Below are 22,512 nucleotides of genomic sequence, written 5' to 3' on the forward strand. Positions count from 1 at the left end.
ATATACCTGGCCAGAGACTGACAGAGCCATTTTTCTATATTGTCATTGCAAACATTGGTTTAAAAAAAGCTTGATTTGTGTGAAGCAGTAACCAGCAGTGAGGGGCAGACAATGTGACATCTTTGTATGTTGTTAGATATGACAATTCTTTCCCACTTTTTTTCATTCCACTAAAATAATTGTATCTTGCACTATTTAGATAATTTTCAGCCTTGATTTACCTTTCTAGGCACATGCAATTTCTAATATTTTGTACATGGACAAGATTGCTTATAAAATATTTCCCAGTGATCTTCACAAAATTCTAAACACATGCACATCCCAACATTGACATGTAGTTGCAATGCACATATCCACGGATAAGGACTAGTTTTTATTATTTTACACAGTGGCAAAATTCTACACGCGCTATTCCCGCGGTCTCATAAAAGGCCTCTCCATCCCAAAGTCCCGGGCCAAATTTTTGTCCCAGTCCATCCCTGGCTGTGTGGATCAATACCGGACTCTGCGCTACAGCTGGCAGGCTTCCAACTGCTGAGAGCGGATCGAGACGCACAACTTTCCGTATCTTTTTCTTCACTAACAGTGGCTAGTGTAACGACGTGACAGTCAGTGCGTTTACATGACACTCAAGAAAGTCGATTTATTGGCTTAGTCCAACTATGATTGGATTACTAAGATGCATGTATACACCTTAGTCGAGCTATACTCGAATCGAATTGGCTTACTCATAGTCGAGTTAAGACCCCTAGATAATGCGATTCATAGTCGAGCTAAGCGTGCATTTAGCCAATCGAATTGGCTTATGCGTTGATTTGCGTTCTGCGCATGCTCGAGATCTTTTCCCGGGGCCGTGAGCTGGAAGTAGAAGGAGACGATAGTCTTGTTGCGATTTATTTAAAAAGGTGGCGCAGAAGATGGAGGAAGCCGGTGAATGTAGTTACCCCCTATAAGAATTGTGTCCCGGCCGCGGGAGCGCGCATGTCATGCATTCATTAAAGGTGGAAGCACACGGACACTACGCTTCCATTTCACCCAAGGCTGAATTAAAAGTACATGTTTTCTAAATGTGGGTCATCAACGAGGTTGTAAAGTAGTAACTTCGGGCACATCTGTCAAAATAAATGTTTTTTTCTCCCGACGTGTTTACAATCTTTATTCATTCATTGCGCGGCGGCGGGTAATGTATACGGACGGGCGGCGGAGGGGCAGCTCCGGTGGGAGAAAGATGTTTTCAGTAGACAGCTGTCAACTAACTTTGGGTCGGCGATTTATTTAAAAAGCTGGCGCAGAAGATGGAGGAAGCCGGTGGCAATAAATAAGATTCTGATTCTGATATGGTGTCGCTATTCAAACAGGTGGGCTTTCATAAATGTGAGATTCAAATGTTGTTATATAAATGAACCACTATATGATCACGTGTTCTATGTAAAATGTCTATATGTATGTATGTATGTATTTAAAAAAAGAAATCGATCTGAGCTGGAGATCACAATAAAGAGGATCAGCGTGAGACCAAGTCCTGTGTAGCGGTGTTGTCCTTCCAACGCTCCACACAAGTCCGCGGTCGAACACAACCGGTTACACCAGTACCACATGAGTCGCCCAAGGACCCCAAGGTTGGGGACCGCTGATCTAAACAATACCTACTTTTGCAGCTGGGATTCTGTTAGGTTATTGCACATTGAAAATACACATTATGACGGAATAGAAAAGAAAAAGAGTAATAATATTGCACAGTATACAGATATTGCACGGTTATGAGGTCAGTGCATGTGTGAGTTCAGGGTGGTAATGGCTCTTGAGAAGAAACTGTTCTTGAGTCTTAGTCCTTGTTTTGATGCATCTGTCGCGCCTTCCTGAGGGCAGCAGGTCAAACAGGTCAGACCCAGGGTGGGAGCTGTCCTTGATTACATTTTTTGCCCGGCTGAGGCAGCGGGGGGTGTAAATGTTCATCAGGGAGGGGAGAGTAAAGAGAGGAAAGTAAAACATATTTGGCATAATGTCAACTTGTTTTACCAAGTGTATGATCACAGCCATATAAAAATTACTTATAGGATATGTATAGCCTATACATATATAAATATGTATAGGCCTATCTATATTTACATGTAGGGCATCTAGCAAACTTTAATGCCGTCTGCAACGTTAGCTGCTGTGGTCTGTGGGGGCGAGGGGTCTGTGAGCGTTATGGACCGGATGGCAAGCTAGCTTGCTCCGCAAGCGCTCATGGAGCTTCTCGACTCCGAAAACGTTAGTGCACATTTTTGATTCACCAGCAATTCCAGGAAAACTGCTAATATTCAAGATCTACACGGTTGATTCTTTGTCCTAAAAAATTAGCAAAAGTAAATTTAGTGATGAAATAGAATATGGACATTTAAAAAAACATTCCGTTGTAGGTCTGCTCTGGTGCTTTAATTGTAACCGTCTTTGTGAAATGCAAACTTGTGTATTAGGGACAGTACTTGGTCCGCACAAAGTGACGATACACAAATACAGACAAGAACACAGATTGAGAAAGTCACATAAACTTCTTTATGGTGCATTTATGGATATTAAGTAGTGCACTATGTGGAGAACCAGATTCATACAATCACATTTTTCGGACAACATAAGCACCATTGAGGGCACAAGTAGTGGACCAATTGGAACAGAGCCTTGGTAGCTAGGGACTGGTGGGCAGACTGGGAGGAGGGCCTTCAGGGACGGGGAAGACCACACAAAACCGCAGAGAGTTGGCATGTTGGGGCATCTGTCTACATCCACCGATGCGGTCGAACTTCTTACTCACATCTTTGTTAACCGTCGTCAGGATACTGGCTAACTCTTGGTGACTGGGAAGTATAGAACACACACAGTCCCAGTCAGTTATGAGTGAACAGTTAATCATTATGAAGTATGATTCCTTCAGTCAGAAAGAGCTTTACTTGCACTCATGGATTCTATTTTCTAAAATTAGTATTAGGATACTAATTTAAAATGCAAAAAAACAAATGTATATGTATATTATAATGGCAAAGAAAATAAATATATACAAATTAAAAATCTAAGATAATTAGTGAAAAGCGTGCAAGCATGCAAAGCCTATGGTAAATTACATTTACTAATTCATTGGCTTAAAAGTTATTTCAGAATTTGAAACTAGATACAATGTCAGACAACAACGTCTTAGGTAGGTTTCACTTACCATGGAACCAACTTCACAAGGTTCTGGCACAAGGACTGGATGAACCAGGAGCCTTTCTCCTCGAGTCTCACAGAGACATAGGAGGGAGTGGTAGCCATGGCAGTCAAGAAATCTGCCGTGCTGGGTATCAACTCACTCGCGAACACGGCATCGCTGCAGAGGTCCCCAGTGCTGCTGGGTCCGTCTGTCTGGGAGCGGACCCCAGTGCTGCTGGGTCCGTCAGTTTGGTCGCTGACCTCTGGGCGGGCGGGTCTGTTTGCCTGGACGGGGACCGCCTGCTCTTTCTGTTTGCCCTGGCAGGCCTGGATGAAGAACAGCTTGGGCTTCCCTCTCAGAGAGGCGCACCGCACCCCATTCAGATAGTCAGTGAGGTCCTTCAGCAGGACCACCCCCCCGTCCACCCCGTACACGCCGCCCTCCCGGCCGTGGCTCAGGACCACGCAAGCCACGCAGTCCATCCCACCGTGGTCCCTGCTGGCCAGCTCCCGCATGGAGTCGAGCATCTGGTAGCTGGTGAGGTCCTTCAGCACCTCCACCTTGAAGCCCAGCCAGGTGAACACACGCCTCAGGCTCTCTGCAGGACCAGTGGCACATGCGCACACACACACACACACACACGTGAGTGTTTGTACTGTATAATACTGAATAATCTATAAATAAGCAGAATCTGGACTAAGACTGAGACTATATACTATGTAAGTATGGTATTAGTATAGCATGGGCCTACCTTCATCAATGTTTGTCCCCATCCGATCACTTAACCCTATAAGCAGAATCTGGACTAAGACTGAGACTATATACTATGTAAGTATGGTATTAGTATAGCATGGGCCTACCTTCATCAATGTTTGTCCCCATCTGATCACTTAACTTTAACACGCTACGGGAAGGGCTGAAGTCAAAGTTGTTGACGATCAAGCAGAAGCCTCTCTGTTGAGCCTTCATGGGATATGGAGTATCCACATTCTCTGTAATGAACGTGACAGGATAAAAAGAAGAAGAAGAATCTTTATTTGTCATTGCATATGTACAAGTACTACACAATTAAATGAGATCTCTGCATTTGACCATTACTAGCAGCACCACTAGGAGCAGTGGCAGATTTTTTTTTAATGACTTGGACTTGAACACTGGAGACCGGACTTGGAATCGAGGCATAGTGACTCGACTACAACACTGCTTTGTATGGAGTCACGTTGCTCGTCGCGTTTGGTGTGAACGCACAGTAACACCGGCGCCGCTGACTCGGAGGAGGGCTTTATTTCGAATGACCAATAACAAGCCTAGCCCAAAGAATTTACATTCATACGCATTTAAATGGTTGCTGGCAGTGGCATGTACGATCTATCACACAATTAAACGAGGATAAACCCTATGTATTTTTGTTGATTTATTTCGTAGCCTATTTATAATAGTTGATTCATAGTTGGAAGATATATTCGAGTGAATATTTCACGGAGGGGCGGTGCCCTAGTGCCCTCTATTAACCCACCGCCACTGACTAGGAGCATTTAACCATCACTAGCTACAGCACTAGGAGCATTTAACCATCACTAGCTACAGCACTAGGAGTATTTGACCATCACTAGCTACTAGGGATGGGTTCAAATAATCGATTCAAGTATAAATGTATAAATGAGGAATGAAGGAAGGAATAAATTAAGTATAAATGTATCTTCCGATATCGATTATAAAATCTCATAATCTATCTTTTAATCTAAGCCTTTTCCCGTGGATGTGTGAAGTGGCCACGTGAGCGACGTGCGTTTCTTGACGGCCAAGCAGGCGGCGCAAATGGATGAATGGCGCAGCTTTCGTGTAATTCTACTTGCGCGAACAGCTCAATTTGAAATATTTGAATTTTCCCTCAAATTTCACATGACACTTTGTCTTGACAGCCTGTCAGTGCTATCTTACTAAAGTCCAGAGTCCAAGTGATTGTTGCGGTTTGCGGACTCCCGGAGCTCTGTAATATATATATAATATATACATATAATATTACGGCCAAAAGCTGTATGCACCTCCGGATAATATTATGAACCCATAAACGACGGCGTTGGGTTATCCAACATCTCTGGTACTTCCACAACAACAACTGAATATATGTATACATGGTTCATATATGGGCTTTGTTAACCTATTCAAGGTTCTCTCTCTATCCCAGTGTGCTGCTCAGATCTGTTCAGATTTTGTCATGTTTCATTACATTCCTTGGGCCCTAGTTAGACGATTTCAAGCGCAGACGTAAAGCGCAAAGTCGAAGTAGCATTGTGGGTGGTTCTATGGCACTGTTGCTATTATGACGGCGAGATAAATTAGCTTTGCGCCCGATGCAAATCTAAAATGGGTTGGTCTGAAACCTGTAGGAGTGTTTTGGGCGTAACGTGCTTTGCTTAGGAGCACAGGCAGCAGTATTTACCTAACATGTAGGGATGGTATACGTTTGTAAATACTAAAAGATACCAATAAACTAGTCATGAGGTGAGTGCTGCATGCAGTGCTCAACTATTGTTCTTCTTAGGTTTTATTCTTTCTTTCTTTCTTTCGTGGAGCCTGATTCTAATTACCGGGGAAGAGGTAAAACCTTCTGGTTAAGGTGCATCGGTCTTTGACAGGCATCTGTCTTTTTGTGGGTGAAGGAGGTTCATCTTCAAAACGCTTCAGGACCTGTGGGATGGAGAGCACACGCAACCACCACTAGGATGAAACAACTACATGGCTGTTGGTCGTGGTCGGCTCTATCTGGATGGACGGGAATGTGAGGCTGTCCATCAAACAACCAGATATCCGCATGAGAGAAGGACACTCACTCCGCACGCCAGCCTAACGAGAACGAGTGACTTGCCTTTGTGAAGAGTTCATCGATGTGGTCCTCTTGTGCGTGGCGGTTGAAGATATCCACAATGTATTGGATGAAATAAGAACCTTTCAGTCTATGTCTATACGACACCATACCTGCAGAATATAGTGAAAAGATAATTAGAAGTCATCGATCAGAGAAATAGGGTGTTTATTTGCAAGTCCTAATTTGAACAGTTAGTTTGTTTTGTATCCTCAGCCTATTTCTTTTTTAAGTTGGATTTTCAGGCTTCCATAACGAAGAGTAACAGCTTCATCAGCACAGACAGAAATAAATAAACTCACCGGGGGTGCAGGACAAAAACGAAACCAAGTCTTTTTCATTTTGCACAGACCCTGGGACAGACCCTCCCCCTTTATCGGGAAGAGAATACAGTGAATGTAGTAGTACAGTAATTCACTCATGGTTTCGGGAATCATTTAAAACGTAATATGGTAAAACTGGTTTATGGTTATGGTAAGTTCAAATCGAAAAAGGAACCCCAAGCACACCTCTTCTGTCGGCTTGGATGATGATGACTTTGGGTTTGTCTACCAGATTTCCACAATGATTTGAATCCAAGTATTTGTAGATATTGTCAATGGGGAACAAGTCGGGGTTTGCAGACCAGTGATGGACACCTAAAATGTATCCCATCACCCCATCGGACATGATGACCACAAAGACAGAGTCTGTCGTGGCCAGACGGGGGTCTTTAGAAAACCTTCTGACGGCCTCGTCCATCTCCTGTGTAGAACATGAATCAGTCAACGAGACACTCATCGCAGGACCACAGATCACATGATATCTCATGTGTGTGAGGCCCAACGTACCGCTCCACTGAGGTCTTTGTATTGCTCCACGTTGTATCCGAGTGAGATCAGCAGTTTGCTCATATCCTGCTCATCTTTCTCAGCACCATCCCGATTTTCCCCATGGGCAAAGTGCACATTGGTGATCAGCAGAGCCATACGCGTCCTGGTGGCTGGGGCCATGACGGCGTATATCTGACCACATCATCCAATATAATAAAGGAAACAGGTGCATGACATATTACTGATACAGTATGCATTATCTTATCTGATCGTTTGATACCTTGATAGTTCACATCAAATTATATGAGCCTATACCAATCAGAACAACGCACCAGATAACCGTTACGCATGTTTATGGTTGGCTAAAACACATGCATGAAGTCAATGTTAGAGGAATAACAGCCTTTAAAGAGCAGAGGAAGGACTAACGTTGCCTCTGTCCTTCAGCTTCTCTGTCTTGAACTGCTCAGAGCTGTGGATGAGTTCAGAGGTCCTGCCCTGCGTCTCTGTTGGGGAAACTTCCAGTAACAGAAAATAAAGGTCACTCGTACATTTGGTGCAGTGTTTTACTTAACAAATTTGATCCGAATAATTGCATGCAAGTCACCTTTATACGATGCTTTAACCTCCTGAGATCCAGCCAAAAGGCTTCCTGCTAGAATGTTAATGAAAGAAAAAACATCAAGCAGAGATTTATAAAATGTTTTATTTCTATATTTTATTTCATGTCTCTTATCAAAGACATTTTAACTCACATTACAGGGGAATATATATGTCTCACAACTGAAATAAAACCAACGCAGTGAATACAATGTTGTGACTTTAGTGTTTAAAAAAATCTTTCTTCATTCCTCAAGACTGAAGCCACCATTTATTCTCCTCAGGTCAGATCTGTTTGAGGTGCAGATATATTCAATTCAGCAGTCAATTCTGAAACAGCCAATTCATTGCAACATTACTGTAACACCAAAGGCTTCATCCAACAACAAATTTAATTGTAAAAAAAACAAACATTAGACCGCTGCTGTGCTGTTTGGGTATTTAAATTATAATTATTCAACACTTTTCAACAAAGTAGGGATAATGGCTTTGGATATGCAGTCTAAACAAATGTCCTGAAACAACAATAATTAATGGTTGGATCCCAGGAGATGAAAGGATAAAGAAGCTGTTCTGGTTTTAGGTCTTGTCAAAATAAAGTGGGCAGGGCTTATTGAGAAAACCCATTCCTGGTTACAACTCACCCACAGAATCAGAAGGGATCAGACGCAGGGTGATGCATAAGTATTTGTCCCTCTTCTTCATGCTATTGATCATTATCTGACTTGCTGGCTCCCCTTTGCCGATCACATCCTCGATCATACGCCGTGCCCGGTCTGTTGTGTTTCTCTGGTCCTGAATCACAGACCTCTTTTCCTCAGTACTGAACACCCCCTGCTGCCAAAGATCATCCAGGATACCTTTGATAACTGGGTCTGAAACGCTCTGCACAAAATCTGAAAAGATCCTTTTTAGGTCTGAAACAGAATGCAAAAGGCAATATTAAATTTACAATGTCGTAGTCAATATCAATTTGTCTTTGGCCTGTTTTAAAATCAAATAGCCTAGGCCTAAATACAAAGATCCAAATGAATGACTTGGTGGTGATTGTGTAGGCCTTCTGTGGTGATCTGGGGGCTTATGGTGCGTTCCAGCAACCCATAACCCGTGTTTTCACAACCTTCTACCCGTGAAAGTGCCCTAGAACAGCAGTCAAACCCGCAACTCACTACCAGTGAACTCGTACCAGATCGATGTAGGCCCACTCAGAGGCGCAGCTTGTGAACAGGCAAGGCAGGCAACTGCTTGGGGCCCCCAAGAAAAAATAAAAAAAGGTTTCTTTCTTTTTTTCTTGGGGGCCCCCTGGTGAGCCCCTAAGAAGTATCACCCCTATGGCATTTACCACTTGTTTGACGAATATGATCTGCCAGACTTTGACAAACGGTTCAAGACTTTGCTTTAGTCGAGCCAATCGCTACATTTATGTGCTAAAAAAATTTTGCACCATTGTTTCACCTGAACACGTCTGCAGTGGGAGATGAGATTTTGACAGTATAAGCTGATATTGAGCTTAAGTCCAGGGCTCATGGACAATTGGGAACTTACTCACAAAGGAAAAGTATCCAACCATGAGGAAATGTGCTACTATGGAAGAAAATTTACCTTACATTATTATGCTAACATATACTTTTCATCTGGCCTATATGCTATATAAATATAATAATGATGAAAAGCTTAAGAAGACAAGTCACCACTCCTCTCTAACTGTGGCCTGGAGGGTGCCATAAGGTCTGTTGATTAACTTATGTGTTTACCCACTAACATAGAGGTCAAGGGTGACCTGAGGCTAGTCTAGGGGCAAGGACAAGCCGGACACCCCATTCTAGTGTCGTACCTGTAAACATGGTGTGTGCAGGAGATATCGTAAATAACAACATCCTCGATGGACAGAAAGGGAGATATAAGGAGGGGCCCGTGACTAGCTCTCCAGTTCTTTGTCAAACCAACTCGGCTTTGCTCTTACTTGTTCGCGAGTAAAAATAAAGTCTTTTGTCATTCTTGCTCCGGTCTCCTCGAACTCTCTTATTTAAGTTATAGTGTTAAATGCGGTTTATCTACCACACTACCTTGACTGCATTATTTGGCTCTACTTAGTTATGCCAGTCAGCCATTTCCCACATGATTATTAGTAAGTCCAAATACCATTCCACCATCACTGATGGTCATTTGGAAGCCTGCTTGAGAATAGCTTCCAGCAGCTACGGCCTGGTCTATGAAACCCTGGATGACTCCATTCAGTGCAAGTCATCAGAGTATGTACTCAGTATATATAAATAAATATATGTTTAGCATTATTTAATGTAGGTAGATCATTTTGACCTGGTCATTTTGAAAGTAGCTCGAAGGCTGAAAAAGTGTGGGCACCCCTTTGCTAGGGCAAGCATTTGCCCTAGCAAAGGCCAGGAAACAGCATTTGTAGTTTGTTTACTGTTATATTAATGTTCAGAATTTCATATGTAGCACCTTCAAGGGTTTCGATGAGCACTGGAATTGTAAAGTGGGTTTAATTACCTAAGAAAACTATTCAAAATTACTCAATTACTGTAACTAATTTGAGATAATTAATACCAAGTCACTTCACACCTCAGTTATGTGTGCATTTTAGACTCTGTTTATATAATTTTTTTTTAGTTGTATTGTTCTATATTTGTATTAATATAGTGCTAAGAAATTAATGTGAACACTGACTCTTTTTCAGTGGAGTGGAATATTCAATGTATTTTGATTTGAGTACATAGCATTTGCACTAGCCATGGCATGTAAAACAGCATTTGCAAAATAAATGCTTTATGCATGGATGAACACTCGCCTTAATACTGGTTTGGTCAGATTATTTATAACATAATGGTGAGGAATGTTGGTTGGAGGGGCCCCCTAGGTATTTTTGCCTAGGGCCCCAACAGACTCTCAAATCGCCACTGGGCCTACGCCCCAGTTCCAGCTCGTAACTTACGGGCTAAAAAGTGTCCCTGGAACGCAGCATTAGTCGGGCCAAGACTTTGATCATTTGGTTCAGGTTCCTCGTTTCTCTCATATGACCCTACGTACTACCTTCTTACTCTCCTCTACTTCTTATTAAAGGCCCACTGCAGTGTTTGATATCGAGCCTGCTGCTTGAAGTGGAATAATGTAGATAAAGATACTGCTCCCCCTGCGTCAAACTGCCGAGCAGCAGAAGAAACGGAACCTGATCGCCCAAATCGCTCAAATTCAAATAAATAGCCGAATGTGAACCCCTATCATATGATAACCATGGAAACATACACCAAAGTGTGCAAAAGAAAAAAATAAACGTGCATAAACTGTACATGGTATGTAAAACACGGCCTACCTTCCATCGCTTACGTGGCTTCTCGCCTCTTCGATTTAACTTTTGCTTTGAAGCTTCCTCGTTCTGGACAATCAGCGCGATCAGGATTCTTGGAAACCACGCCTATTGTTTCTCTTAGAAGCCCGCCAAGCAGTAACCGACCAATCACCACCCCTGTAGTCTTCTGGAGGAGGCGTCCGAGCAACACAGACCGACATTATTTATTCAGGGGAGGCCATTGAGAGCAGGCTGCATTTTTCAACGATGCCCTGATTACAACATTCAAATAAAAACAGAAAATACAAATTACAATAGATATAACCCCCCCCCCCCTTCTGTTACCCGTCTGTCTGCCCCCTCCCCTCCTGTTACCCGTCTGTCTGCCCCCCACCTCCCCTCCTGTTACCTGTCTGCCCCCCCCCCCCCCCTCCTGTTACCCGTCTGTCTGCCCCCTCTCCCCTCCTGTTACCCGTCTGTCTGCCCCCTCTCCCCTCCTGTTACCCGTCTGTCTGCCGCCCCCCGCCTCCCCTTCTGTCACCCGTCTGTCTGCGCCCCCCTCCCCTCCCGTTACCTGTCTGTCTGCCCCCCCCCCCCCCCTCTCTGCTCCTAGGGGGAGATGATAGGCCGCGTAGAGTACAATGTGGAGCACTCAGTAGACCATGTGGAGCGGGCCGTGTCAGACACTACGAAAATCATGAAAGCAGAACCAAATAAAATAATGTTCTTTATTTCCGTTCATTATGTCTTTATTTTATTCTGTACATCTTTCCTTCATTAATAATAATCTTTATTATGGACTCGAAAAAGTGGTCCACTCTCATACACATACACACTTAACATACAAGACAAAACCAAGTAGACAAACAGCCAAACAATTAATATAAAATACAGTAATTTGTCACTGTTAGTTTAAAAGAAACGGTGCAAATTATTGTGCCAGTGCTTGCGAAGCCTGGATGTGAGCCGATATCCCATCATGGGGCAGGTTAAGGCCTTGATAACACAGTTATCAGATAGGTCCAAACGACACATGAAATTGAACATCAGCTTACGCAACAATGCCGGACAAGTTGGTACATTAGAAGATACAAATAACTGGCTGGCACTGTGCCACCTAGGAACACGTAGCAACAACCTCATGGCGTCATTATAAGCCACTTTTAGCCTCTGCATACTTTTCACTCTGTAGGAAGACCAGAGATGAGCTGTATACAGGGGGGTGACATAGGCCCTGAACAGAGCACATTTGACATCAACAGAACACACAGAAAATTTTCTTAACAGCATATTGGCCTGTGCATATATTTTACAGCACTGACGACGGATGTCACTGTCATCTCTGAGATCATCAGAAAAGACATGGCCAAGATATTTTAGTTCCTTCGTCATTTCTAAGGAGCCATCAGAGAGATAAAAAGTAGGAAAGGACGATTTCCTGTCCTCCCTAGATCTCACTACCATGGCCTTACTTTTTTTAGCATTATAGTTAATGTCAAATTCTCTGCCATATTGTGTACATATTCTTAGCATTTGTTGTAATCCTGCAGTATATGGACAGAGTACAACAAGGTCATCAGCATACATGAGATGGTTGACAACTTGGTTTCCCACAATACAGCCTGTTTTACATTCATTCAATTGTTTTGACAAATCATCAATATAAACATTAAAAAGAAAAGGAGATAAAATGCCTCCTTGCCGGACCCCATTACTCACATGAAAAGGAGCAGAGACAGCATCATCCCACTTGACCTGAAATGTTTGCTGAGCATACCAGTATATGAGAACTCTAACAATATATTTAGGAACATTTCTCTCAAGCAATTTAACAAATAATTTGGCATGATTAATCCTATCGAATGCCTTAGAGGCGTCAATAAAACAAAGAAACACAGAGGAGTTTTGACTTTGGTACTTAGCAACTATCTCTTTTAATGCAAAAATGCATAGGTCAGTACTATGTTTTCTCTTGAACCCAAATTGATTGTCAGTAGTTAATACATACATTTCTATCCTATTTAAAATGATCCTTTCCAGCACCTTAGACAGTATACTGGCAAGGGCAATAGGCCTGTAATTGTCCATGCTGTTTAGCCTTCCAGCCTTCTCCTTAAGAACAGGGACCAGTAAGACAGACAGGATGGAATCCGGAAGAACTCCATGCACCAGGAGGCCAGTGAAGCACAGGGCTAACAATGGGGAGAGCCTGTAACTGGCATGCTTGAGATGTTCTGCAGCAATACCATCTGTACCACATGCTTTGTTGTTATCAAGCATCTTAATGGCATCTGATACCTCACCAGGTCTTACTGTGACATGAGAGTCCAAATCAACAATATTAACAGCAGCAACGTTACTCTTAACACAGTTAAAGAGCTTGGAATAATGCTTGCACTATAACTTTGCAATGTTATCTGAGCCACAGACACCTTCAATGTCATATGGCAAAGAAGTTTTATGATTATTCATCACTTTAATTGCATTCCAAAAGTCTACATGGTTATTATTTTGTAGCTTCCTGGCAAGCAAGTCAGCTCTGATAGTGTTCTCGTTGGTCTTAATATGACGGAGAGCATATTTATATCTAGCATTAGTTTGTTTCTTATACTCAAACACATCACCCTGTCTGGGCCTTCCTGCATTAGACCAGAGTTTAAAGGCTTCCCTTGCTGTGGCATGATGTTCAGCCACATACTCGTTCCACCCAGGTTTGATGTTAAACGCCTTCTTATGCCCACAGAGAGGCCCAGCAGAGGCGTGTAGAGCCTTGATTATGTTATCATATAAGTCAGAGGTCAACAGCATGTTGTGGATCAGTACAGTTCATATTAAGACAAGTTACAGCATCTCTCGGCAAAACAACGTGATTTAATAAGCTGTCCGTTAAGACAGTATAACTATCAATGTTTTTCTTAGACAACTTAGCCCAATTTAATTTCTCAGAGCTGACAGTATTCCCAGAGTCCACCAAGAGGGGCACAGTCTCAACATTTAGCACCATAGCTATTGGTATGTGGTCAGAGGTAGCCAGACCATAGCAAATTTCCATACTTTCTAGTGAGGCATGAGCATCGGCTGTACACAAACAGTGGTCAAGCCAGGACGTTGTGTGCCATGCCTCACTTACATAGGTAAAACTATTATTAGGTAAAAATACTTTACTAGACAATACCAGATTATTATCATTACAAAAATGTACCAGATGTTTTGCAAACAGAGAATTGATATCAGATACATCAGCATTAAAATCCCCATTTACATAAACACAAGTTGAGTCATGGTCCTCAATAAAGGAATGAATAAAGGCAAGTCTGTTCAAAAATTCATCCTCATTGTCATAGGATTCATAGGGGGTATATATACTTAAGATACAAATTTTCTTACCATTAAAATGTATGTCTATCCCTATAGCCCAGTCAACATTTAGTCTTATCACTTTCACCATAGGATCATATTTGCAATTCCAGAGAATGGCTACTCCACCAGATATTCTACCTTTAATTAATTTTGTACTGAGGTCAGTAGTAGATTCTCCTGCACCATGAAAATCTTTGTGTATTGAATTTAGCTTGTCTAAATCCTGTTTGGCAAGCCAAGTCTCTTGGAGACACATAATATCACACTCATTCAACAAGGTATCAACAACATAGCGTCTAGATATATCTGTGGCAGTATGTCCCACACGTAATCCACGTGCATTGTATGATACAACCCGCATAATGTTCTCCAATCGGGATACGGTTCGTGCACAGCAGCCACATCATCAGTCGCTCGTTAGCTGGCAAGCAGCTGACTGGGGCTCCCCATCACACACCACAGGCTGTATTGCAGGTAACTGGGAGCGTGGTTTACCTTCCAGTCCAGCAGCTCCAAAACCAACGCCTCTAGGCTGGCGCGGCTCAAAATAACGTCTAACAAAAGAGCCAGCCGGCCACAGGTGCGGATCATACATCTCTGCTACATTGTTACATTCAGCAGTGACACAGAAAGAGCTGAATCTACTTCCAGATGTTTCAATTTTACGACAGATCACCTTCCGTCTCAGTTTGTCTTTCAAATAGATGGATAGAGTGTCGGAATCCAGGTTAGGATCAAACTTTGAGGCAAAGACACTCACCATCTTCGTTGTAATAGTTTTTATGTTACTGGCCGTGCCCGTTCCGATGATTCCCGTCTTCTTTCTCTCTGATCTCGCTGGCGATTTACCCCGATGAAGTCTGTGCTGCACCGCAGGATTTCCCGGTGCTGGCTTCGACCCGCCTTCTTCACTACCGTGGTCCAGGCAGGAGATTGTGTTTGCCCCGATGACCGGGCCGCCACAGTTGGGGTCAAAGCTGTGGTCTCCCGCTGGACAGTTGGTGTTAGGGCTGTGGTCACCGTCTCCCTCTGGACAGTTGCGTCTGAAATCCGTTCGGCAGCCACGGGCTCCGTCGCTGGGGGGAGCGGCTGCTCCACAGCGGTCAATCGCCCATCAATGGCCGCCGTCACTTCCCGCAGACTTTCACAAACATTTGACTGGATTTCCAGGGTTCTCTTCATGCAACATATCTCATTGTTTAATTGTTCCATTCTGCCCAGCAGTGTTGAAACATCTATATGGTTGAATGACACGGGTGGCAAATCGTCCAGAAAGTGTGACACAAATCTCGGGACATCCTCCCCACACTCATTCAGCACTCTCATGCACAGTTTAACATTATTACTGTCTTTCTGTTGGCCTTTGTAGGTGATACAACGCTGAGACGTGTTAGGGCAGACCTCAAACAGAGCCTTCTTGGCGGCCTCAATCCGTTCTGAAGTGAAGCAATTTGTCACCAGCAGAACAATCTCGTCGTGGCTTAAAGTTCTCATTTTAACCACAAGAAAGTTCAATATTTCGTCTTCCACAATTATTTTACCGGCATTAGTTTTGTAAATCTCCGGTTTTAATCGAGAAAACGCTGAAGCAGCAGCACGCTGTGATTGTCCGTCCGCCACATCCGCCATCATATCTAACCTCCATTCCTTCCTTCCTTCCTTTCTTGACCTGGATTTACCATTAATGCAGTGGCGGAGCTAGACTTTTATACAAGGGGTGGCCAGAGGGTGTCCAAGGCTTTATAGGGGGGTCCATATACCGGGCATCAGTACCGGCGCTCCGCACACGCAGAACACGCACTGCGCGTAGGGCACCAAGTGTCTGGGGGGGCACCAAAAAAATCTGTCTCGTAAAAAATCATCATCATAATAATAATCAGAATAACGCGATATATTTAAAATGAACATGTGTAAAACGTGTTAATAGCAATACAAAAGTAACATTTGCTCGAGAAAAAGATGCGTCTCCTGTGCGGCCCTCTCTCTCTCTCCCCTTGGTGCCCCCCTCCCCCACATCCCAGTGGTATGTTCGATTAGATCATTCTCAAGTTTGGCAGACACCTGTGTTTGGACATGGCCTCGAAAAGGCATCAAGAGTCGGGGGCGGATAAGAGAAAAAAGAAGAGACAGCGAGATGATGCACGCACGTCGATGGCAGGTAAGACAATGTTTTAAATAAAAATGGCTAATTCTGTAATTAATCCTTGTATGAATGTCTATGCTCATGCCAGGTAATGTTAACGTTACCGTTAACGTCAACAAACTAACGTTAGCTCCTATATTATTTTAGCCATCAGAAGTCGTCAGCCAAGTATTAGCCAAGTTTACTTATATAGGTCTACTGCATTTCAGGACGTTTATTTGGCGTTTTTTTATGTAGCTACCATTAACGTCAACAAACTAACGTTAGCTCCTATATTCTTTTAGCCATCAGAAGTCGTCAGCCAAGTATTAGCCAAGTTTACTTATATAGGTCTACTGCATTTTAGGACGTTTATTTGGCGTTTGTTATGTAGCCTACGTTATGACGCTATGCATGTGTACTGTGAACCAACGAGTATGCAATTGTGTACTGTAGTGGGAAAAGTAATGCTACAGATGATACTTTAAAGTAATGAGTTGATGAATGGAGAATGGCTCCTGGTAACATGAATTCTGAGAAACTTTGCATCTGCAGGGCAACATCTGCAGGTGAAACTACAATTTGAAAGAAAATAAAGAAATCTTAGTTATGTAGATCCCCTCCCTTCACATTCATAGCTTTCAAATTATGTAGATTTTTTTTATATTGTGAGCCATCAATCATTGTCTTAAAGGTAAAATCGTTTTAAATGTTGTCATGCATCAGTGATTTACACATTGGCTTACATAAACCTGTAATTAATATGTAATATTGTTTTTGAATCAAGGTGCAAAACTGTATTTCAGTGTACAATCCCTGAGTATTTTTTCTTGTATTTCTGAATGCAGGGTCAATGCTTAGATATGTGCAAGGAGTTCCTCAAGACCAGGAGGAAGATTTAGATGATCAACCATCCACCAGCAGTTCAAGCACACATCATCAACCACCAATCTCTGCAGACTCTGCAACAGCACCCAGCCCTGACCAACAACCATCAACTACTAGTTCAGGACTTATGTTAATGTTTGGTGCTATTGTTAATGCTAAATTAGTGTAGTCTTTTATCAAGATTTTAATTTCTCTTTATTTGCACATTACATTTTGCAAAACTGTTGAGAAGTTATTTTGGAAATAAAGAGAAACGTACTGACAATTACTGAATTGATGTTTGATTGATGATTCTCGGGGGGGCACCACAATGAATTTGTGCTTAGGGCACCCAAATGGCTAGCGCCGGCCCTGCCGGGCATAATAAAGGAACAGAATTGTTGACGGGGGGGGGGGAGTTTCGGGTTGCGGGCGGACGGGATTGTTGACGGGGGGGGGGGATTTTTGGGAATGCGGGCGGACGGGATTGTTGACGACGGGGGGGGGGGGGGGGGGGTGCATGATTGCTTCACATGTTGACAGGGAGACCGAGACATTAATGGTACATGAATGTGACATTAATGACGGCTCAGTGAGCCCTGGCTGTTCATCCGTCCTCTAACTCGTCCTTTTCCCGCTCATGTCTCTCATGCAGAAGATGATCCTGATAGGAGTTTGTTTGGCCATATGTGTGGTGGTCCTGGTCATTTCCCTAGCGGCCGGGCTCTCGTAGGCCCCTTGAGGAGCTTCTGGACCCAGAGCACGGTCCAGGAGCCACATCACCACCCTGAGGCTCAGACAGCCCGGGATCCCCAGGGTCTCCTGCCTCCGTTCCCCTGTTCAAACACTGGGAAGTGCACTCTAGGCTGTGGAGCCCAAACAGTAACGGGCCCTATTCACCCAGCCGCCATCTTGGTTGTTAGAAACTGCATGTGCATTTCACTCCACCTCACCTCTACAAGAGACGCCCAAGTGGTGATTCTGTGTACTGATTTGCTCCTCCCCCTTGCTCCTCCCACTATAAATAGACTTCCACTTCCTCACCATGATTGAGTGTGTGAAGGTTTTTGCAGTGTGTCTTTTGAATTACCCTCAGTGTAAGTTTCCTTTTACTTTTTGGAATACTGTTTGTCTTAGAAATGATGTGATGCCTGATCTTTACTTTGTTACATTATATCATGAAGTAATGCAATGTCAAAGTATTTCATTTGATTTGAAGGCCATATTTATGTTTGTTAAGAGAGATATTATAACTTATCTCTTTCTCTGTTTAGAACCATCACTACCAAACCACCTTTACTTGCAAAATAAAGTCAAGTAAACAAATCCTTGCTTCCTGGTGGTTTGTGGCTCCAGTACGAACCTACTCTTCACTACATTGGTGCTAAACGGTAGCTCGTGGTGGAACAGACCCAGCTAGTGTGGTGGATAACCCGCATTTAAAACTAAAACTTAAATAAGAGAGTTCGAGGAGACTGGAGCAAGAATGACAAAATACTTTATTTTTACTTGCGAACAAGTAAGAGCAAAGCCGAGTTGGTTTGACAAATAACTCCCGAGCTAGTCACGGGCCCCTCCTTATGTCTCCCTTTCTGTCCCTCAAGAATGTTGCTATTTACGATATCCCCTGCACACACCACACACATCTAACTAGTTCCACAATCTGTTGTTTTTCTAGTTTCCCTCCTGGCCCGCATCTTGTCTCCCAGGAGTTTTTGGGAATGATTCAGCAACAGTTTTACGTCACTAGAATGGAGTGTCCAGCTTGTCCTTGCCTCTAGACCAGGGGTTCTCAAAGTTTTGACAGCTGAGGGCCAATTTAGGAACCCATAATTTGACTGAGGGCCACCAAAGGAAAAAAAGAAAAGAAAAAAATCCCATTTGTAATCATTTTAACGACCAGGTTGCATCTCTACAGTTACGTGTATTGGTCTGCGTCCAGTATAAACAGATTTTAAATAACAAATTAGGCAAAACCTGGCACAACTTGAGAAAACCTTGAGAAACATTTTAACTAAGACATAATCCCTGGGGTTCTCTGCCCTATACAGTCGAATTTGGGATATAACAGTCCTGTGTGCATTTCAGAATAAAAACTTATTAAGAACAGTCAGTCTCATTGTGCCTTGCTTGAAAACAGGAAAAAATCCCATCTGTAATCATCCTAATGATCATAATCAATCTTTCCTAGGGCGTTGGCTCTTTAAATCCTACAACAATCTGGACGGATGGCCGGATTTTATCAGATGACCATTTTTTCGTATCCGACCAGGAAGCATAGCCAACAACAATCAAGTGGCATACCCTTTCATTATGTAGCTTCACATATCAGTCTACACGCGGTCTATGAGTTTGATTATGATACAGAATACTTTTTATTGTATCGTTATGTTGATATAATATATATATTTTAAAATTAAAAATCAATTCATTTTTTTTGTATGTCATTGCAGGCCGCCAGGAATGTTTCTGCGGGCCGCACTTTGAGAACCAATGTACGAAGACATGTTACCGTGTTGCCTACTCAACGTGTGGCCTTTGTGCTGTGATGGTTTGGTTTTATTTGTTTACTTCTAATGTTTATTTATGTTGTACTATTTTTTTTAATAAAGTTTGTCTCAAAAAAAAAAACCACTGATTTTGTGCATCACTCTCCATTTAATTATTAACAACCGGTATGAAGTGTATTCTAGACATTTCATCATCTTTACTGTGTTATGTATTATACTCCACAATATTTCAAGATTATCTAAATAAATACAATGGTCTTACTCTAAATAGAGGGAAAGTATAGGATGTTAGTAGATTTACTGTAAGTGTAGAGGCTAAACCTAAAGCTTAAAGCCACTGAGGGCTGCTAGAACAGGTTAACTTAAGATTGACGCGCTTGCCGGCCACTGAAGGAGACAGACGACTTCCTGGTTTGGTACTTTGCATGCTTCTTTATTTTTCTCACCATAACGATCATACGCAATATCCATTAACGGTGTGAACAAATGTCCATCATGCACCATTTCCCAATACTGACTCGCCTGCCGTAGCGTGGCGGAGCAGAGCGGTCGAAAACTGTTAGCTCTTCCGACTAGCAACACCTGAACCCGGAAACCCTAGTTCCCACCTTTGTAACCCCTCTTCCTGGTGCACTGAGGACACCTACTGGCCCCTCACAGACACACACCCAAACACAGAAATGGCTCATACATACCGGCCCCTATTGTAATGGCTAACAGACATACAATTCTTTCCAAATACACATTAATGAGCCATAAAAATGAATACAATAAGCACAATTTACCCAATATAGTTTCCTGTAACTCATTCAAGCCCATAAACCTATTACTCTTTAACCTCGTGCAGCAAACAAAGTTTTGTCACAGGACGCTCAATAACACTGGACTTTGTCTGCAGACGCACTGAGCGCACCAGTCCCCTCTTGTCACGAAAAGCCTCCAAGACCTTTCCTAGTGGCCATGAACCTCGTGGAGCTGTAGTATCCACTATGACCACAATATCCCCAGGCTTGAGATTCTTCTTTTCCTGGTTCCATTTTTGCCTCTCCTGCAACAAAGGTAAGTACTCCCGTACCCATCGTTTCCAGAAAAGGTCGGATATGTATTGAACCTGTCTCCATCTTCTTTTTACATAGAGATCATGTGGTTCAAACAGTCCAGGGGGTAAAGACGGTTTCCCTTTAAGGAGCAGAATATGATTGGGAGTGAGCGGCTCCAGATCGTTTGGATCGTCCGAGAGTTTGGTGATGGGCCGGTCGTTCAAAATGGCTTCAGCTTCGCACATTACAGTTTGAAGCCCATCGTCGTCCAATCTCTGCTGTTTAAGCACTGAACTCAAAATCCTCCTCACGATGCGGATAACCCGCTCCCAGACTCCACCATGATGTGAAGCTGCTGGTACATTGAAACACCAATTAACTCCATCTTTCCGCAAAGCTCCTTGAATTTGCCCATGATTCAATGACGCCAGAGCCTCCCTTAACTCTCTCTCTGCTCCGATGAAGTTGGTCCCGTTGTCGGATCGAATGAGAGTGACTTGACCTCTCCTGCAGATGAAACGGCGAAGGGCATTAATACATGCATCTGTATCCAAAGAATTAGCCACTTCCAAGTGGACAGCTCTGCAGGCGAGACAGGTGAAAATCACACCATAACGTTTAGCTGTTCCTCTTCCTTTACTCACAACAATAGGTCCGAAATAGTCGACCCCGACGTTGGTAAATGGTGGATGGTCCGGCAGAATCCTTTCCTTTGGCAAATCTGCCATCTTTTGCTCCATCGCTCTTCCATTGTACCTCCTGCAGAAACCACATTCCGTTATGACCTTTCTCACGGCTGCGTTGGCGCTTGTGACCCAATACTTTCTTCTCATTGTGGACAGCGTGTGGTTACGGCCACTGTGACCAAGCTGCTTGTGAATGTACTTTATAATGAGAGTGGCAACCTGCTGATCCTTGGGGAGGATAAGTGGATGTTTTGTTTCCTCCGGCAAGGAGCCTCTCGTCAGCCGCCCTCCAACTCTCAAAACCCCCTTGTCCAGATATGGATCCAGCCTGTAGATGACACTCTGCCTGCTCACGGTAGCTCCACCAGATGACAGTGCAGCAATCTCCTCTGCAAATCCTTGTTGCTGGGAGTACTGGATGATAGCAAGCTCCGCCTCCCAGAGATCCTTTGCTGACAGAACTTGTCCTGCTGGTGACTGAGGTCTTGATTTGGTGGAATTGGAGGCGTCTGCCTGTCTCCTCCTGCTCTGCCTTCCCAAGAGAACGCCCTTCAGCTTAAGAAACCAGGCGACAGACACTTTCAGCTTCATCCAATCTGAAAAATATGCCATCAGCCGTCCAGTGGCCCCAGGCGAATCTTCCACATGGATGACATTCACCATGGCTTCCTTTTTTACCTCTATGTCGTCTAGAGCTATCGCAGTCTCTACAACGTTTGCTGGCCACTCGTCCTCCGGTCTGCACAAGAAGCTTGGACCCTTCATCCAACTGTTGCTTTGTATGAACTCTCCAACTCTTGCCCCTCTGGATGCAACATCGGCGGGGTTTTCCTTAGTGCTTACATACCGCCACTGTGTGGCTTTAGTGGCTCCTCTGATAGCCGAAATCCTATTGGCCACAAATGTATGGAAGCGCTTGTCCTCATTTCTGATATATTTCAGCACCGAGGTGCTATCCGTCCAGAACGCTGACTCTTGAAGCTGGAGCTTTAACTCTGCTTTCAGCATGAGGTCAACACGAACCGCCAGAACTGCAGCGGTCAACTCCAGCCGAGGAATAGTGATGGTCTTTAAAGGTGTAACTCTCGCCTTTCCCAGTAGGAATGCAACATGGATGTCATTTCTGTTGTTCTGAATCCTGAGGTAAGTGACGGCTCCATACCCTGCTTCGCTGGC

General features: G+C 43.5%; 2 protein-coding genes across 5 annotated transcripts; both read right to left on the bottom strand.

The window, feature by feature from the left end:
- Window positions 1-2,531: 2,531 nt before the first annotated feature.
- On the bottom strand, window positions 2,532-10,821 carry LOC311341756 (caspase-1-like). Of its 4 annotated transcripts, XM_084466553.1 has the most exons (13): window positions 10,776-10,821; window positions 8,089-8,361; window positions 7,452-7,499; window positions 7,274-7,362; window positions 6,863-7,036; window positions 6,542-6,776; window positions 6,335-6,403; window positions 6,036-6,145; window positions 5,758-5,857; window positions 4,027-4,158; window positions 3,918-3,953; window positions 3,191-3,764; window positions 2,532-2,837 (listed from the first exon to the last, which is right to left on the bottom strand). In XM_084466553.1, the coding sequence occupies exons 1-13, from the start codon at window positions 10,780-10,782 to the stop codon at window positions 2,669-2,671; spliced, it is 2,016 nt and encodes a 671-aa protein (XP_084322679.1). In that variant the 5' UTR covers window positions 10,783-10,821; the 3' UTR covers window positions 2,532-2,668. The 4 variants fall into 4 exon arrangements, with proteins under 4 accessions (XP_084322679.1, XP_084322681.1, XP_084322680.1 ...); XM_084466555.1 differs by lacking the exon at window positions 7,452-7,499; XM_084466554.1 differs by lacking the exon at window positions 3,918-3,953.
- Window positions 10,822-11,932: 1,111 nt separating this feature from the next.
- Window positions 11,933-14,472, bottom strand: LOC311341611 (uncharacterized protein; the record flags this gene model as incomplete). The annotated part of the gene is made up of 2 exons (XM_084466426.1): window positions 11,933-11,985; window positions 13,806-14,472. 2 exons carry the CDS (start codon window positions 14,470-14,472, stop codon window positions 11,933-11,935), a joined length of 720 nt encoding a protein of 239 aa, XP_084322552.1.
- Between the last annotated feature and the right edge of the window lie 8,040 nt (window positions 14,473-22,512).

The sequence above is a fragment of the Micromesistius poutassou genome, assembly GCF_964030765.1.
Source record: "Micromesistius poutassou genome assembly, chromosome: 4".
Taxonomy (NCBI): Eukaryota; Metazoa; Chordata; class Actinopteri; order Gadiformes; family Gadidae; genus Micromesistius; species Micromesistius poutassou.

Excerpts from the sequence above, each read along its gene's own strand:
- LOC311341756 (XM_084466553.1), bottom strand. Across the intron at positions 4,159-5,757 it reads AAGGTTTTACCTCTTCCCCG|AGAATGTGGATACTCCATAT; the intron begins GTAATTAGAATC and ends CGTTCATTACAG. Across the intron at positions 3,765-3,917 it reads GGGGACAAACATTGATGAAG|AGAGCCTGAGGCGTGTGTTC; the intron begins GTAGGCCCATGC and ends CTGGTCCTGCAG.